This window comes from Aristolochia californica, unplaced genomic scaffold (assembly GCF_029961685.1).
Source record: "Aristolochia californica isolate CCGP_79_NKW_82.1479 unplaced genomic scaffold, dmAriCali1.0.hap1 SCAF_16, whole genome shotgun sequence".
Taxonomy (NCBI): Eukaryota; Viridiplantae; Streptophyta; class Magnoliopsida; order Piperales; family Aristolochiaceae; genus Aristolochia; species Aristolochia californica.
In genome coordinates this window covers 2,491,800-2,510,554 of record NW_027181837.1, presented here as the reverse complement: position 1 = coordinate 2,510,554, position 18,755 = coordinate 2,491,800, and the positions used below count along the sequence as shown (strand labels likewise).

Here is an 18,755-nt window from a genome sequence, read left to right as displayed (position 1 = left end):
TAATATATAAAAAAAAAAAAAAAAAAAAAACTGAAGAAAATTTACTCCTCATTAGCATATGACTAACACTTAGTATCGTAAAATATTTGAAAATCATATGAGATCTTGCGAAATTTGAAAACCTGTGTAAAATATAGCCTATTATCAATCCAAATACACTCATTGTTACTCCACCTGAACCAATGTGACCCATAAGCAATTACTTCAACAGAACAAAGAGGCAACAAATAACAATAAAATCCTGGTCACATCACAATTAAGAGAAAATAGTAGAGTAAGCCTGTTGTCTGACAATCTCACAAAAGAAATATACCAATTTCAATCTTGACTTGCAACTTCTTTCAAATTACAATTCATCTTCAAAGTTAAGAAACTCATTGCTTCCAGATTGAAAACCATTTTACGCTATTACCAGCGCACTTTTGCTATTACCAGCGCAATTTTTGTTTCACTGAATACTTTTGGTATTACCACCATTTTGTATTCGTCTTCACTGCACATGCACTTATTTTTAAGTAACCGACTGTTCTGGTGCATGTCCCTGGGTTTACCCAGGCTGTTTCTGAAGTTATCTGTCTTTTGCAAGCAAGAGTATTTCCCTTCGCATTCTTACATTACAACAGGGAATTTCACTGAGGTATAAAAAAGATTGAGTTCAAACAGGCATACAAGACTATTTAGACTAACATAGATCAACACTAGATTTACATGTTCTCTTTTGCAACTAAGTTCCAAGTCTAATGCAATAGTAAGTTATCCCATTGAATTCTCATGAATCACAACAAATGATATCAGATTTCTAATAGGCATATTCTACACAATTTTATGAAAATTTTTGAAACACATTTGAATAACTTATTTTAACTCTACTAATGTTAACCACATACTAAGAGGAGTAATTTGAAAACCGGTAACAGAAATCAAAAGAAAATTATTGCTAAGACATAAAAGAGTCGTTTTCCCCCCCAAACCTAAACCTGACATTGTCCTCAATGGGGAAAAGTTAAAACACTATAACGACTACAAAAAAAATAAAAATAATAATAATAATAAAGACCCCCAGGAATGATACATAGTCTCCCTCGAAGAAGGTTTACTCGTATCAGCCGTACCCGTAGGTAATCATCCGTAGATGAAACCGCTATCCCACATCACACTTTGAAGAAATCTCCGTGTGACTGGCCACTGAAGGCAGCAGGAATCACGCGCTGAACACAAGTCCTTAAGTTACTCACCATAAGGTTTTCATTCAATACTTCAAGATCGAACTGGTCAATCCCAGAACGGTTGTTTGAGTACAGACCTCTCAAACTAGGGACCAAAAGTCTGGTCATCGACTACCGGAACCATTTATGCTCTCAGCCGGTAAGAGAGTATGAATAAACCAAAAAATAAAATAAAAATAAAAATAAAAATAAAACTGTAATGTACAAAGGGATAGAAACGTGGGGATTGCCCACAATGTGCTAAGTTTATAGTCGTCAGCAAGACTCTGACGCATTCAAGATGAAAGGACAGGTTCCTCCAAGAAAATCACCATCACCTCCTCTGGTGTGGGGACATTCTCAAGATACGGTTTGAGCCTCTGACCGTTAACTTTGAAGATCGACCCGTCTCCGTGATTGCGGATCTCAATAGCGCCATGAGGAAACACCTGTGTAACTTCGAATGGACCGGACCACCTGGATCTTAGCTTCCCTGGAAACAAATGCAATCGTGAGTTATAAAGTAAAACATTCTGCCCAACAGTAAAAGACTTACGAAAAATAGATTTATCATGTAAAAGCTTTGTTCGATCCTTATACAGTTTGGCATTCTCATAAGCATCATGACGTATCTCTTCCAACTCATTCAATTGCAACTTTCTCTCCTCACCCGCTTGAGTTAAATCAAAATTTAAAGCCTTAATGGCCCAATAAGCTCTATGCTCAAGCTCAACAGGTAGATGACATGCTTTGCCGAATACTAGGCGAAATGGAGACATCCCAATAGGAGTCTTATAAGCGGTTCGATAGGCCCATAAGGCATCGTCCAATCGAGTGGACCAATCTTTCCTATCAAAGCGAACCGTCTTCTCCAAAATCCGTTTGATCTCTCTATTAGAGATTTCCACTTGACCACAAGTTTGCGGGTGGTATGGAGTGGACACCCGATGAGTGATGGAATATTTCTTCAATAAGGTCTCAAATGCTCTGTTACAAAAATGAGATCCCCCATCACTGATGATCGCTCTCGGGGTACCAAACCGATTAAAGATATTTTCTTTTAAAAACTTTACCACCACTTTGTGATCGTTTGTCTTATATGATATAGCTTCAATCCATTTAGAGACATATTCAACAGCAACAAGAATGTATTAATAGCCGAACGAGACAGGAAAAGGACCCATGAAGTCAATACCCCACACATCAAACAATTCAACAATAAGAATGGGGTTAAGAGGCATCATGTTCTTCCTAGACAAACAACCAGTTCGTTGGCATTTATCACACACCTGACAAAACTCATGGGCATCTCTAAATAATGAAGGCCAATAGAAACCACATTGCAAGACTTTAGCTGCGGTCTTTCTAGCACCAAAATGTCCACCACATGCGTGGGAATGACAAAATTCAAGAATGTTGGCAAAGTCTTGCTCATGTACACAACGCCTAATGACTTGGTCAGAACACACCTTGAACAAATAAGGATCATCCCAAAAAAAATGTTTGACTTGGGAAAAGAATTTCAACCTATCTTGTTTACTCCAATAATCAGGAATCTTATGAGTTACAAGATAGTTGACTATGTCAGCAAACCAAGGCAACTGGGATACTTGGAGAAGTTGTTCATCAGGGAAGGAATCATTTAAAGGAAGGAATCCTTCCTGAGGTACTACACATATCCTAGATAGATGATCAGCAACAACATTCTCACAACCCTTCTTATCTCGAATCTCAAGGTCAAATTCTTGCAATTGCAAGATCCATCTAATCAAGCGAGGTTTAGTGTCCTTGATGGATAATAAATACTTCAAAGCAGAATGATCAGTGAACACTATAACCTTTGACCCTAACAGATATGATCTGAATTTGTTCAAGGCAAACACAACAGCTAGCAACTCCTTCTCAGTGGTAGTGTAATTCAATTGAGCATCATGAAGAGTTCGGCTAGCATATTGAATGACACAGGGCATTTTATCCGTCTTTTGCCCCAAAACAGCCCCCAATGCATAGTCAGAGGCATCACACATCAACTCAAAAGGCAAAGACCAAATAGGGGGTTGGACAATGGGTGCAGTGGACAAACATTTCTTCAGTGTCTCAAAAGCATGAATACAGGCATCATCAAAGGCAAAAGCAACATCTTGAGCAAGTAAATTCGTCAAAGGACGAGAAATTTTGCTAAAGTCTTTAATGAAACGCCTATAGAACCCAGCATGGCCAAGGAAAGAACGCACTCCCTTCACAGAAGTAGGTGGTGGCAGATTGGCAATTAGGTCAACCTTGGCTTTGTCCACTTCTACACCCCTCTCAGACACTACATGTCCTAAAACAATTTCCTTCTTTCACCATGAAGTGGCATTTCTCCCAATTCAAGACTAAATTGGACTTAATGCAACGGGACAATACGAGTGAAAGATTGTGCAGACATGTATCAAAACTAGAGCCAAACACAGAAAAGTCATCCATAAAGACCTCTAAAAATTCACCAATCATGTCAGAAAAAATACTCATCATGCACCGTTGGAAAGTGGCGGGTGCATTGCATAAACCAAAAGGCATGCGTCTGTAAGCATAAGTGCCAAACGGACACGTGAATGTGGTCTTTTCCTGGTCTTCTGGAGCAATGGGAATTTGATTGTAGCCGGAGTATCCATCTAAGAAGCAATAAAAATTGTGGCCGGCCAATCGCTCTAGTACCTGATCAATGAAAGGTAGTGGGAAGTGATCCTTCCTAGTGGCGGAATTAAGTTTTCTATAGTCAATGCAGACACGCCACTTGGTGGTAGTTCTTGTGGGAATCAATTCACCACTCTCATTTTTCATTATTGTTATCCCCCCTTTCTTAGGGACAACTTGAATTGGACTCACCCAGGTGCTATCGGAAATAGGGTAAATGATTCCTGTCACAAGCAACCTGATGACTTCTTCTCTCACAACCTCCAGCATATGGGGATTTAACCTACGTTGCATCTCACGTGAGGCTTTAGTCCCCTCCTCCAAATGAATACGATGCATGCATATGGAGGGGCTAATCCCTTTTAAGGCATCAAGAGTCCACCCCAATGCCTCTTTGTGTGCTTGTAAAACTTCAGTCAATTGTTCCTCCTGCTCAGTACTCAAATAAGAGGAAATAATGACTGGTAATGAGTTCATGGGTCCCAAGAACGCATACTTCAATGTGGGAGGAAGTGGCTTAAGGTCTAGCTTGGAAGTTTCAAGAGGTTTGTCCAAGTCAAGAGGAAGCTCCTGTGGGTGTTCAATTGTGATAACCTCATAAGCTTCCTCCAACAGAGGTACAGAATTGAGTAAAGAATTAACCTCTTGGAAATATGTTTCCTCATCAAAATAGTCCATGTCTAAAGATGTTATGCAAGACTCAAAAGATTCAAGAGTGGATTCGTGATCAAGCATAACAGTTTCTATATTAAATGCAGGACTCAGATCATCAGACTCAAGTGGGTGGTGCCCGGCATTAAATACATTCAATGAGACCTTAAAATTTCCAAAAGACAACTCCAACTCACCACTTTTACAATGAATGATAGCATTAGATGTGGCTAAGAAGGGACGTCCTAGGATGACAGGAATTTGGTTGGTCACATTGACTACTGGTTCTGTATCAAGAACAATGAAATCAACCGGGAACAGAAATTTATCCACTTTTATCAAAACATCTTCAACTATTCCTCGTGGTATCTTGACAGAACGGTCAGCTAGTTGAAGTGTGATGGGAGTAGGCTTCAATTCCCCCAAACCTAATTACTGGTACACAAAGAAAGGAAGCAAATTCACACTTGCTCCTAAGTCAAGAAGAGCTCTCTGGATGGTATGTTCACCAATGACACATGAAATTGTGGGACATCCAGGATCTTTAACTTTAGGAGGAGTGTTATGCTTCAGAATTGAGCTTACATTCTCAGTAAGAAAGACCTTTTTGTTAACGTCCGGCGAAGAGCGAAACAGAGCTAACGTTCTCTAACCGGCTCTCTCGAGTCTCGGTTGGAGTCGGAATGGCTCTGGGACTGGTCGGAATATGTAAACGACACCGGAGGATGGTCGGAAATAAGAAGTGGCACCGGAGAAGCCCTCTCGGATCCCCTCCCGGCCTGGCGAGCGACTGTCGAACTCACCTCGACGGAGACTCTATCGAGCTCTCCTCGGGTTTGTTCTCAGTTGCTGGACGGCGGTGGACGACGGTGGCGTGGCGAAAGGTCTTGGCCGGCGAATAGCGGTGGGGAACTCCTCTCGGGTCCTCCCCTGTTTCTGGTCAAAGTCCTCTGTTTTTCTCTCCTCCTCTTCTCTTTACGCCCTCCTCTCTTCACGCTCCTTTCCTTTTCTCTCTCGGGCGCCTCCCCTTCCTTTAAATAAGATTTTTCTTATTTTAAAACGATTTGCCCTAGAAATTACCTCCATTTCAAGAAGGGTATTTTGGTAAATATCTCCTTCTCCACCATAATTCTCCTGAAATTCCATAATTCAATCTATAAAAAGCATTTCAGGAAGAGATAAACCTTAAAAACAATGAAATATAATTCAGGAGAGAAAAATATGCAATATCGACAGTTATTAATGCCAAATTCAATAAATGCATGTTTCAAGTGAAAACTGATAAATAACCACCTATAATACAATTATAAGGGTTATTCAATTATAATTAACCTAGTTCTCATGTCAGAATCTAGCATCTATCAACTATCTTAGGGCAACTTTATATTAAAATAAACTCTTTAAAAATGAAAGAAAAAATAAATAAAAATTCAAATTTTTATTGCATGAATTTTGCTAGGTAGACTCTAGAGATTTGGCGAAATGAGAAAGGTCGTTTGATATCAATCATATCAATCATGCTCTACCAATTCTACCAATTCCATGTATCACCAATAAGATCACACTCACTTTTGGATGTTGCAATATCACCTCATGGCCTTTTCTCTTTTATTCTTATCCACCTAATTCAATATACTTGATAAGCCTCACCACTCGCTAGTTCCAAGCTGAAATAAACAATCTACACTAGATGGAAGTGACAATTCCATGTTTATGTAGGGGCACATCATTGAGGCCACTATTATTGCAAACCTTCAAAATGGTACGAAGAATATGAACTAATTCGTTTGGTCGGTCTTGTAGAGATATATCTTCGGCTATTGTCTGAAAATCTCTTTCGAGTCTAACACCACAAACTAATAAGGATAGAATATGAGATACCTGACCTTCTCAACTTTCAGAAATTCATAGTTTTCAGAACATGAATTTTCAACAAATGTTTTATAACTAGCAATTGCTAGCACAAGAGAAAAATTCACAAATTATTATTTGCAAAAGAAAGAAGAAACAATAGAAGTCCGATAACTAAAAAGAAACACTTATATTAATCTTCAAAACTTATTGAAAGTTACAACGTATTCACCTATTTATAAACTTTAAAACATTTAACGCTTCTGAGAATAAGTAACATCACCAAAATAGAACTTTTCGACGATTAAGCCTCTTAATTATAATTGAATGTGTGACTCGCAAATTAAAATATAGTTGCAAAGAAAGAATTCAAATACTTAATTAAAATATAAATTACTAACAATGAACACTTTATTACTTTTCTAAATTGACTACTTATAAAGAAAATTACTACCCACATAGTTTCTTAAATAAAATTCTCAAGACTCTTTGACAAAGTAATAAACTATTAAAATGGAACTATGTTTACTCTCCTTATCTAAAAACGTACATGAAGGCACAAAATTTTGATCATCAAAATTAAACCCCAAACTACAGCTCCGACTGAACCCAGACCATAAAACTATCATGAAAGTCAAATTGAATCATTAGATCACTCTCTAGAATGTCTAGATCAAGATCAGCCTTCCAGATAAAGTCAATTTGAAATTGGGCCTATAAATCAACACATGGCACCATGTGGAGGTGACACATTACCCACATGTGGCATTGTAAAAGAGTATCACCTAAGCAAAGAAGGTGGCACATCACCAACACATTGATCTTGTAGGAGGGTGCCACCTCCCGCAAAGAAGAAAGGTTAAGCTAAGTGTCTCTTTTCCCTTGAATGTAGAACTAGTCATGGGGAGAGGTGGTTGAAACACGCCCACCACCCTATAAATTGATGAGAAATTGATGGAGAAACTATTGGACCAGAGAGACACAGAAGGTCACTAGAGCTCCCAAAAAAAGTCAAAAACTTTGCCCAAATCTTGATAGAGCACTAAGTAAAATTCTACCCCAACTCTGTTAAATTTTCTTGAAGCTATTATGGACCTCACAATAAGCAAACACCCTAGCTACGGTTCCACCAGACCTCATTGGCCAGTCAAATATATATGCAAGATCAAATTTCCCTCGTCACTCGTCATACAACAGCCAACAATAAGTTCAAACCACTAATTTATCAAGGAGACCTAAGTCTAGTCGTCGAATAATTTTAGAACAAACGCAAAATGTTCATAGATATCAAATCAGAAGACTAAACTAAAAATAAGATACAACATACCTAAAATATTATAAATTATTTTGAGTTATTGTATTTATGATCACGCTACTTTGTGGACAGGGATAGTACCAAAATAAAGTATTTTCCTAATACAACGACTTTACAAAAACATAAATAGGTGTATTTAAGTTTTCTTCTTCTTTCTTTTATATATATCTTCAATTGCTGTGAATGACTTCCTTTTTTCACAAGTGAGCCATACGTTAATTAGATCAGAATCCCATTCAAAGATAGGATGAATCATCCTCTAGATATACTTCAGAAGAGAAAAAAATCATGTTGTGTGAATCATAGAACCGACTAAGATTTGTACTTGAGAATGTGACCAACTTGATGATGTCATGCTTGATGGAAAGATTTGGCTTGAATTAGTACGACAATATCTTGTTTCGAGTTTGAGTTGCAAGGTAGGCTATTTGATTTGTTGGATCCCAAGATAGTGATGCAAGAGTCATATGCATGGTTGGTTTAGGCCAAGTGACTAGTCACCATGTTGCCATCCTTGTCCTAATATAGGATGGAGTTCAAATCACTAAGCATCTATAATGATTACCATGAGCTGACATCCTTATCACATAAGTTGGAAGATCAAGAAGGACTCACAAATACATCTTTATCTTATATCACGTCCAAGAAGAGTTCTAGTTTGATTTATGTTTGTCTTTTATCAATATTGGGTCATTTAATTATGCTAAGACTTATCTTTAAGTATTAGAATTTGGGTATAATTAGGACAAAGATAGTTTTGTTATAATTGGATTCTACTACCTTCCTCTATTATAAATAGAGGTTCATGTACATTGATTACAATAAGTCAATAAACTATTTCTCTTTTCCATAAATTCAACATATAGTACACAATTTTTATATAATATTGATAATTAATAATTTAAAATATTATTATTAAGAATCCTTAGATCTATAATTTTTACAATATTAATTACACAATATATATCAGGTACATAAGCATATGATATATATCAAGCACACCCTTCCTTAACTAATATTAAAAAAATTATTTTTAAAATATATTTATTAATAGTATATACTATTATATATACTATACCATTAAATATTTTCTGTAAATATGGATGTAACAAAGTAATTTAAGTATACTATTAATTTAATAGGAGTAACTTTATTCAATTCTAATATTTATTTTTATTTACTATATATTTTGTATTTAGCGTTTAATTTAATATTAATTAATGTTAATTAATTTTGGTTAATACCAAATTAATATTGTAATATTTAATATAATAAATCAAAATTAACACTAGGAAACAATTGGCAAAAAATAAATAAATGTAACTATCAAAAGTGATAGAGGGTTGGTTTATGTCATATGAATCAAATGAAAAGGTTTACCAATTTCAACCCTTGTTCCTTCTTCTTTTGGGTCAAACTTCAATAACTGTTCTTGAAAGTTATGGTTGGAACATAAATGTTGGCATTGGATCTAGGCAAAGATCAGTGTTTTGGATGACTTTTATAACATTTGACTCAGACATAAACACTAGGTCTGTCCTTTTCTACCCTTTTCCACACGCCAATGCACCACAATTTGACACATTTAGCATGGAAACTTTGGATGACAATTGACACATAAAATACAAATCCAAGGAATTTTGGTGCATCTACTCCACCAGAATGACTCCACTACTGCTCAATGTCTGTACAAATAAATTAGATAGTTGCAATTATAAAGAACAGTTGGGTATGGTCGAAACGAAACATAAGAATCAGTGAGGTAAGAGCTATTGTCAACAGTGGATAAAGGGAAGCTGGAAAACCCCAATTCATGAGCAACACACAGCAAGCATCAGTTACTGCAAGAACAACGCTTACCAGCACTCAAGCACCCTGTCCACTATCTTGAGACTGCAATTTATCTCCTCTGGATAATGACAACAGCTTCATAAGATTGAGCCGATACTCCAGACCTCTAAGGTAGTGACCCAATAACATACACCTGAAAGCATGGTATATGAGTCTCAGAACTTCCCAACTTAAAAAAGCCATTTTATGCAAGAGAAACCAGATGTATTCAGGAGTCCAACACTCACCAGAATAAAAGACGGGCCAGGTAATCACGCGTAACTGAAATAAGTGGCTGGAAGTGAAGGGAAGCATCCTCAACAAGTTCAGCAATGTCTTCTTTTGCTGTATCCAGTGTTGCACGCTCTGGATTATCAGATTGAGGAGCAGCCTTTGAATGCATTTTTGGTGAAAGAGTGGCTAGGAGACCATGAACCACAGAATGAACTATCTCTTGCACTTCTGAAGATGTTGGTTCTGACAGTTCAGCTACCTGTAAATGAAAGTCGTGCCAGAGTCCTAGATTATTGACATGGAAAATCAAGAACACACACACGCGTGCTTGGGCTCACACATATACACACTCTTAACCATCTTTTTCTGTTAATTAAATCAAACAAAGACACGTAGAATGAAACACTCCACTAAAAACTGTCTTTACAATAACATTTAGGGATGCAAGGTGGAACGGGAACATACCACATCTTTCCCGCTTAAATTGGGGAGGGAGGTATGATGTTAAACATGTTTTTTCTTTAAAAATATATAAAAAAACTTATATCTGGTGGGGATGTCTCTCCCCCAATCAACAGAAGGGAGGAGACAGAATGCCAATCCTCGCCCCTCTTGCCGACAAGGAGAGGGTTGTTGCCCTCTCCGTGTGGATACTGCATGGTATAGAGGGTAACAATCCTCTCCTAGCCAATAGGAGGGTTGGGTCTCCACTCCCACTTCCCTTGCTAAATTTTCTCAACAGGAGAGGGATCTCCAGTCCTCCCAGACATCGTGTGACAGTGAGGGAGGGCAGGAGATCCCTCCCCTATCATCTACAATAAGAGGAAAAAGGGAGCAGAAGGGTAACAGCCCCCTTCCCTCTTTCCCCTATCTTTGATTCTTGCAGAGTGAGGGTAACAGGAGAGGGAGGGGGACTGCTGCATCTCTCATACCTTTTTCTGCGTGGCAAGGAAGCCCTCACCTTCCTTCCCTGCCTGAGACAGATGAGAGAGGTGCCCCTGCTATATTGGGCAGGAGAGTTCCCTTGCACAATGAGCAACCCAATTGATCGGGCTAGGTCAGTCAGTTCATTGGTTGAAATGGCCAACCCAGATTAGTTTAGACTCATCTCATGGCTGACCCGGACAAAGGACCAAGTTCAATTAGTTGTTGTGTTCAATTGGAGAAAGGTTTTGCAAAATCTGTCTCAAAACCCATTGCTGTTGTCCCTAATAATGAAGAATTGTGAATCCTCACTATTGTGAGGCTTGATTAGTGGTTGTGGGACTGCTGCTCCAAAGTGGAATTTGTCCCATGTCACATGTATGGGCCTGCTTTTAAAAAAACAAGCATACAAATGCAAATTATGCAAAACTAATTAAAAAAAAGAAGCCTAAAATCATGCAAAAGATATCATGGCTGGCGGTATTTTTCATCTTTTAATGTCAGGTTATCTCATATGGTTTGACGGCTAATGAGTGCACAATTTTCTGGGTTAATGGCTACCTTCTAAGATGTATATCAAAATCCTATTTTCTCTAATGTGTAAATAACCCATAGTTTTAACGTCAAAACAGCACGAAGGACCTTTTCTGGCTCTAGGGATCTCAGATAGTCCAATAAGTCATTCTTCTCTTCTCCAACAAACTGTTGCATTTGCAGTGCAGCATTTTTCCTCTTCAAGTCATGCAATTCCTAATGCCAAAAGAAGATTTGATTAGTTTACATAAAAAAGAATAATGCAAGTCAACAATTACAACATGATTGAAACATCATCTAAATTTCAAATATTTTGCAAGAGCAATATTATCGCAAGACTCGATCTACAGCACAAGAATAACCAAGCGAACAGTACATGCATAAAACACCATCTAAAGATACCCGTTAGGCAAAAAAGGCAGGTATGGTATCTCACATTATGTACGTCCTCATAGAGGCTTTTGTATAACATGCAAAGTGAACATTGGTATATAGATCCTGGTTGAAATCTAAGACTTAGGCACTTTTATGAACAGTAGCCACAAAAGACAGAAGAAAAGAAAACAAAAATCAGTAGTGATTTCTTCAGCAAAATACATTGAGCATGTTGCAAGAATAAGAAAAATGGGATGAGGATCAACAATTCATACAAGAAATGTACTAGTCCCAAACTGGAGTTGTTCCTAAAAATGAGTTTGAGAACTATAATAAGATAATACTAATTGTCTCATCAGCCCACGCATACACGCCTTCAAATTTCTGAGTTAAGGTTCAAAAGCTGAGGGTGGACTTTACCCAATGGCCGGAACCGGACTAGACTTAATATTTAGATCCAACTGTTAGATGGATCCAAGTTCATCTTTATCAGACATTTTCATAATCTCTTTTTTATCTTCTATTTAGCTGACTTTACCCCCATCCACTTCAAATGAGCTCTAGAATGATCTGAATAAACTGGAATTGAAGCCACCTTGACACTAGTCCACCTTCCACTAAAAAGGTGGTTTTTTAGGCTCAATAAACACGAGAATGTGGATGAGTAGTTTTTTTTACATAGAGTTAAACATACATCAAAGGATCCATTTCAATGGAAAAAAATTTCCTTTCCCAATGACAAGGTAGGATATATAGCAAGTGAGAGTTTTTACAGATAAGACAAGGTATGACATAGTCAAACTTGCAGGCCTTGATTAAACACTACAACCAACACTCCATAAAAAATAAATGTCCTTGACACTAGTTGCCATAAAACCCAATAAGTTTTAAAAAAATTAAAAAAAGCAAAAACAAAAAACAATGCAAAAAAAAAGAGAAGGAATATGACTATAAATACAGAAATTATTGAGAAACAAACAAGAACGTCAAGGTTCACAGCATCTATGATCAATGTATAAATTATGGGAAGAAATGTTCCTCTGAAAACATAATACATTCATAAAGAACAGATAGTATTAAATTTTTTTTATAATCAACAACATAAACCAAGAAATTAAACTCCAAAACTGGCACATACATTTTTGGCAGAAGATAAACGAGCTTGCAGCTGATGGATATATTCCTGAGCCTCAGAACACATTTCTCCAAGTCCTTGAGCACTAAGGCTCTCAAATAAAAGAAGATCTTTTTCAAATCTTTCATGTTCAGGTAATAAAATTTTCCTTTCAGCATAATTGGAGCCTATTCCTTTTCCTTCCTGTAAAACTTCTTGATCATCATGTTCTGCACATGCTCCTCTCTGTTTCTCAAAATGCATTTCCTGTATATCAAGGTTTCTTTCAAGACAGAGCCTATATTCAGCATTCCGAAGGGTGTAGCTGCATAAAGAACAGAAACACATTTTACTCAGCTAATAAAGAGTGATGCAGAAAAGGGAAAAGTGATCTACATTCCAAAAAAGAGCTTTTTTTCTTCTATTGACCCTCCTGTTTCTTTTTTACACCAAGTTGTTTATATTCCACTCTTTAAGTTCGAAAAGTTTACTCATACAAAATTATTATTCACATATGTCCTTCCAGTAGACTTACTCTTAATAGACACAAAATAGTAATTAGAGATCAGACTTGTCTTGCAAAGGCTTTAGGTTGTAAAATTGTGACTTCACCGGTTCAGTACTTAGAGCTTCCTTTGTTCCTTGGTCATATGATATGGTTGGTACACAGTAGTTGAAAAAATGGAAAGGTGCCTCTCTACATGAAATGGTAAAATTCTAAACCCTGCAACAAGACAACGCTCACAAAAGCTGCAAATGTTGGGATTCCAAATTATCATCATTTACTTAAACTGGCTAAAGGTCTGCCTTCTGAAGCTATTGGGAGGCTTGGGCATTAATTCCATTCACTTAATGCATCAGACTCTTTTTTGTGAATGGTAGTGGCAATTCATTGAGGACAATTCCCTCTGCAGAAGAATCCTTTTAGCAAAGTACCGATACCCCATTGATTCTTGGTTCCCTTGGGTTAGAACATATGTTCATGCAAAGCATTCAATTTCATGTGAGACATAGGAATAGGGTCAGGTTTTGGTTCAACACTTCAATTAATATTGCATCTTTGTCCTCTTCCTTTTTCTCAGTTTAGCATAGCCAGAGATCATCAGGTGATTGTCCAAATTCATTCAGACAATGCAACTAAGACTCAAATTCTGCACTTTTCATTGTTGATACTAGATTCATGTTGAGAAGTTGGAAGGACCAGCTTCTTTGGATATGTAGTACATCAAGATCTAACACTATGGCCTCATTCTATACCCATTTTTCTCTCCTGTAGTTCAAAGCCACCCAGCTTTTGCTCTAGCTAGTAGCCCAGCACACCCTAACGTGAAGAACTTTTTGTGTTGTGAGTCTCAAGATAAGATCCTCCCACCTGACTAGTTTGTTCATTATGGTCAACTTATTCAGGATAATAGATGTAAATTCCGTAGATAAAACAAAAAATCATATTTTTATGCATTGCCCTTTTGCCTTTGACCCTTGGAGCGTCATGCAGCACAAGATTCGACTTTAATTTATGTTTTCATGCCTCTTTTCCTGACTTGCTTCTTCAAGATTTTGCTAGAAGTTTTCAAAACAAAGGAAAGTCTTGTCAATGGCAGCTTTGTACACAACTTTCTGTGCTTTACGGAAAGAAATAAATTGTAGAACTATTGAGAATCATTCTCAGTCTATTGGCAGGGTAGTAGAGAGTGAGTTACAGTATACACAGTTTTTTTTTTTTTTTTTTGGAATAGTCTATATGCAATTTATATTAGGAAAATTCTCCTTCCAAACTAGTGTTGTCATAAGATCTCATTGGAGAGATGTGGTTGCTTTATTGACTCTATAAGTAGTTGGTCCTTTCTTGAACCCTTCCCCTAGAAGGGTGGATCAAATTAAACTTTGATGGGATCTCTAGAAAAATCCAGGTTCCACATGACATTGTTATTTTTCATGATTATTTAGGGCAGGTTTTAAGTATGTATACTGCTCCTTTGGGGTTTAGAACTTCAAGCTCTGCTCTATGGAATGAGCATTTTTAGGCAGAATTATACTTCTCCTCAGAATTATCTGTCTCCTCTTGTTTTAGAGGTTGATTCCCAAGTGATCATTGGCTGAGTGCCACTCGGGCTCCTAGGAGCTTTTGCCATTTTCTTGATGAACTGTAGCAACCTGTGAAAAGCTTCAGTTGACGTGGTTTCACACTCTTAGATGTGCAAATTGGATAGTTGGTTCATTCACAAGGATAGGTGCAGCAACTTATTGAGAGCAACACTAGTCAAATAACTCTGGGATAATCATTTCTTCAGTTATTTTGTTTATCTTTTGTTCTTCTTCAGCTGTTTTTAGCCTTTGGGGTTTTTTTGCTGACCCTAGTTTTAGGCTAGCTTTGGTCTTGTAAATCCTTTCTCCTTCTCTTTTGAAAGAAATCTTCACGATTCACAGAAAACAAGAATGAGTAATGGAAGGACAAATAAAATATTAATGAAGAGAAAGAGTCATTAGTTTGAGACGTATAGTACAGTTTGTAGGGTCTTTTTCATCAAATGGGTCTTGATTTCATCAAATAATGGCTTCACCTGGAATTAGCTCGCCCGTATATTTTACAGAAAGAATAGGCTAGTCTGAGTCCCAGAGATTAACGGCAACCATGTGAAGCAAGGAACAATTTACAGAATCAATATCGCACAAACATAGATGCAAACCACTTTAATTGAACGTGCCAACCCATGCATCCATCCGACTATGGATTTCCTGGACCAAAAATTATGAAAGATGACCATCTAATGCTTGCAATAAAAATCATTATTCACTGAACACCTTGAATTTGCATGAAGCGAATTATGCAATTGGCAGAATCACTTGGTTGGACATACAATTACTTCTATATACTCCCTAACCTCCACATGGACTTGATGCGTCAGCTATTTACTGGTCCATCATACTAGACAACATTCACCCCACATATATGAGCTATCCATTATATATATATATAGAATAGACACACTGAATTTTTTAGCATTCCATCACAGTAAGAGATAAAAGAAGTACAAGCCTCTGAGGTCCTCTTTTGCAAAATGATTCTTTATTTAATTTTTTAAAATGATTACCCTCTGGGAGTTATGTAAAACCTTGTGCTTCGAATTTGCCAGTAGTTGTGTAAAAGAGGGGAACAAGATGTTCACTAAGCTGGACATCACAATAAATAAATAAACATAAAAATTTCACCTCTTGCAAAGCAGATTATACGAAGTAGATATATTAAGCTTATGTAAACAATACCCTGTCATCATGGATGAGATCAACAGCTTGGAAAGCGGTTCCCAGAAGGCCTCAATTGAGACATGGAAGTGATCAGAAGGAAGCAAACCCAGCATTCCTGATATGGTCCGTTTGATGGCATCCACCGTATCAGCTGGAACATCTTTTTGGATAACACTTACATCCAAAGGTTCGATCTCTTGTATAAGATTTGAGAGAACTGATTCCTGAAAAACCAACGATTAAACGAATTAGATCCGGAACTCTTCTATCTTTACATTAGAAAACAATCGAAAGGAAACCAGTTAACCTTGAGCATCGGCCAAGGTTTGAAGTTTTACTAGAAAGTACACTGTTTGAGTAAAGTCTGGTTGTTACTACAATACATAAAGCTTGGATGTAATAGAATCTGTAATACAGAGTCTAGTAGATTTAAATAAGTGTGAAGTTTCAATCTAATCCCTTCTATAAATTATGAATAAGGAGACAAGGAGGTATGCTCAATCTCCTTATTACCCTCTTCCTTTTTTTTGTTCGTCTCTTCTCCCTCATTATTCTTTCCATCTCGTCACTCTCATCATCTATGAGGCTCTAAATTTCATAATGGTATTGAGCTAAATGGCATTTCTAGAGCCTCAAAAAATACTTGATCAAAGGCAAAAGTTGTTTCTTTATCCATCGGAGGGGACATCAGTTACAGGGATGTTCCATCACCACTTATGTCGAGATCAATGTCTTTCCCCTTTTTTTGGTTATCAAAATTGTCAAAATTTAGTCTCCTTTATGAATTTCATCCCTTTTTTATAAGTCTTCTTTTCCTATTGTCTCTCCATCCTTTGACGTGATAACTTCATGATGTGTTTGTCTAAAGTATGCGATATCTTGCTTCGATGTTGTTTTCATTTTTTTTGCGTTTTTGTTACTTGGTTATGTATCTTCCGCATTGTTATCTCCAAAAACTATGCTCACTCCCTAGAAATTTCTTTGAGGTCATACTTGGTCTAACTTGTTTGTTATGTTTACAGCTCTATTGTTATAATTTCCCTTAGTTTTTTCTAAAGAAAAAAACAAGAAGGTCACATTCTAGACTTGTTTGGAAGTATGAGAGTTACATAATCGCCTCCTTCCAGTTAAAGTTATTTTTCACTAGTATTTATTCAGTTTGTCATCTTGTGTTTTCATCACTTCAAAGCAATGTCTAGACCCACTACCTAAAAAATATACGTGTGCCCAACATCCAGTTCGTGCCAAGTCTTTTATTCTTCACCCAAGAGGTGATTTGTGTTTGAATTACCCTTACAATGTGAGTAGTCTCTTTGGTGTGCCCTAAAGTTAGATCATTTTTCCACTTTTAAAATTGAGCGGAGTGTGTTTTGGACTATGACCATTTTGACTAGTGTACAGAGTTTTGTCATACGGCTAGGAATAATTTACTCTCTTATATTTTATGTTGTCCAAGTTGGGTCTCTATGTTTTTTTTATCCCAAGCTTGACGGGGAAAAGTAAAAAAAAATATAAGAAAGAGGTATTTTGTTCTACATGTTGTGGTAATTTTTATGTAACCAAAATGTTCAAGAAAGGGAGAGAAAAAAAGAAAAAGATTTTACATCTATGAAATTTTTTTATTGAAGACCAAGAATCATTTTCTATTGCAAGCTAAAGTTATAAACTTCAATTTGAGGGAAAGTGTTGATGGGTAGGTATAAAAGAGTCTTACATAACTCTAACAACAATAAATCTCACAGAGTTAGAATTAATATAATGAAATCTTATAGAAGAGTCTCATGGAAGAAGGTCTACGGAAAAGTCTCAGTTAGTGTTTTAGTTATATTAGTATTTTATTTATGTTCAATTGTTCAATTGTCCTAATACTTATCTTTTAGTATTTTACTTTGGAAGTAACTAAGACACTAAAGGGCCTCTGGAGCTTCTGGCATCCTTAAGAAGGGTTTGTTTTACAGGAAGAGAATATTAGGACAATGACTAAATTAAATCCCCATTTACTCTAGAAGCTAAAATAAAAACGCAAGGAAGCCAAAGTTCCACAGAATAAGAAAAAAAGATAGAAAAATATTAAGAAAATAGAAATCTCACCTCGGACAGTGATTTCCGGTTAGCACTGAATCCATCGAAAGAACCAGCAGCGACGAGTAGAGGCTTGCAAAGCCGATTATGTGTTATTTTGAGAGGACGAGCGCGAGGGAAAGAAACAAAGCGAAGGTGAGGCCGTCCAAGGAGAAGAGGAGGCAGCGGCGGCGGGGGGGCGAGAGAGGCAAGCGTCGGCATGCCACCCTCTGTTTCTCCCGCCTGCGCCTGCTTTTCTCTGTTTCTGGCTACCTTCTGCGCTCAGGCTTTCTTTATGACCATAACATGTGGTCGCTGTACAATGACGATTTGTCGGCGCGTGCACGTGCCTCCAGCGAATGATCTGATTTTTTTTTTTTTTCCTCTTTTTGTTGTTGAGACAGGGTCATACTCGGCTCAAAGTGGTATTTGAATAACAAATTCATCAAAAGAAGAGGGGTAGGAAATCAACTGTTTGAACTTAAAAGACTCAGCTTTCCTTGAGATCATATTTTCCTTAGTTTTTTATTTCATTTTGGAAGGGTTTGTGTTCTTGTTAAAAGATTTGTCCGTAAAGAGTTTTTAATCTAACATACTTCTTTTGCAGTTGTTTATTACTTCAGAAAAAAAGCCTTCTAACGTTGCTTAGACATTTTGGATGGACTAAAAATGCAACTTTAGTACAACTATTACCTATTTAGAGAAGAATTAAACCAGTTCGACAAGGAAGTGAAAGAGG

The 18,755-nt window shown here is 37.1% G+C and overlaps 1 protein-coding gene across 1 annotated transcript; it reads right to left on the bottom strand.

Annotated features, from left to right (window-relative positions):
* Window positions 1-9,060: 9,060 nt before the first annotated feature.
* Window positions 9,061-18,375, bottom strand: LOC137953295 (uncharacterized). Its single transcript, XM_068800624.1, has 6 exons — window positions 18,047-18,375; window positions 15,974-16,179; window positions 12,734-13,034; window positions 11,329-11,436; window positions 9,777-10,021; window positions 9,061-9,682 (listed from the first exon to the last, which is right to left on the bottom strand). The coding sequence occupies exons 1-6, from the start codon at window positions 18,236-18,238 to the stop codon at window positions 9,565-9,567; spliced, it is 1,170 nt and encodes a 389-aa protein (XP_068656725.1). The 5' UTR covers window positions 18,239-18,375; the 3' UTR covers window positions 9,061-9,564.
* Window positions 18,376-18,755: the final 380 nt, after the last annotated feature.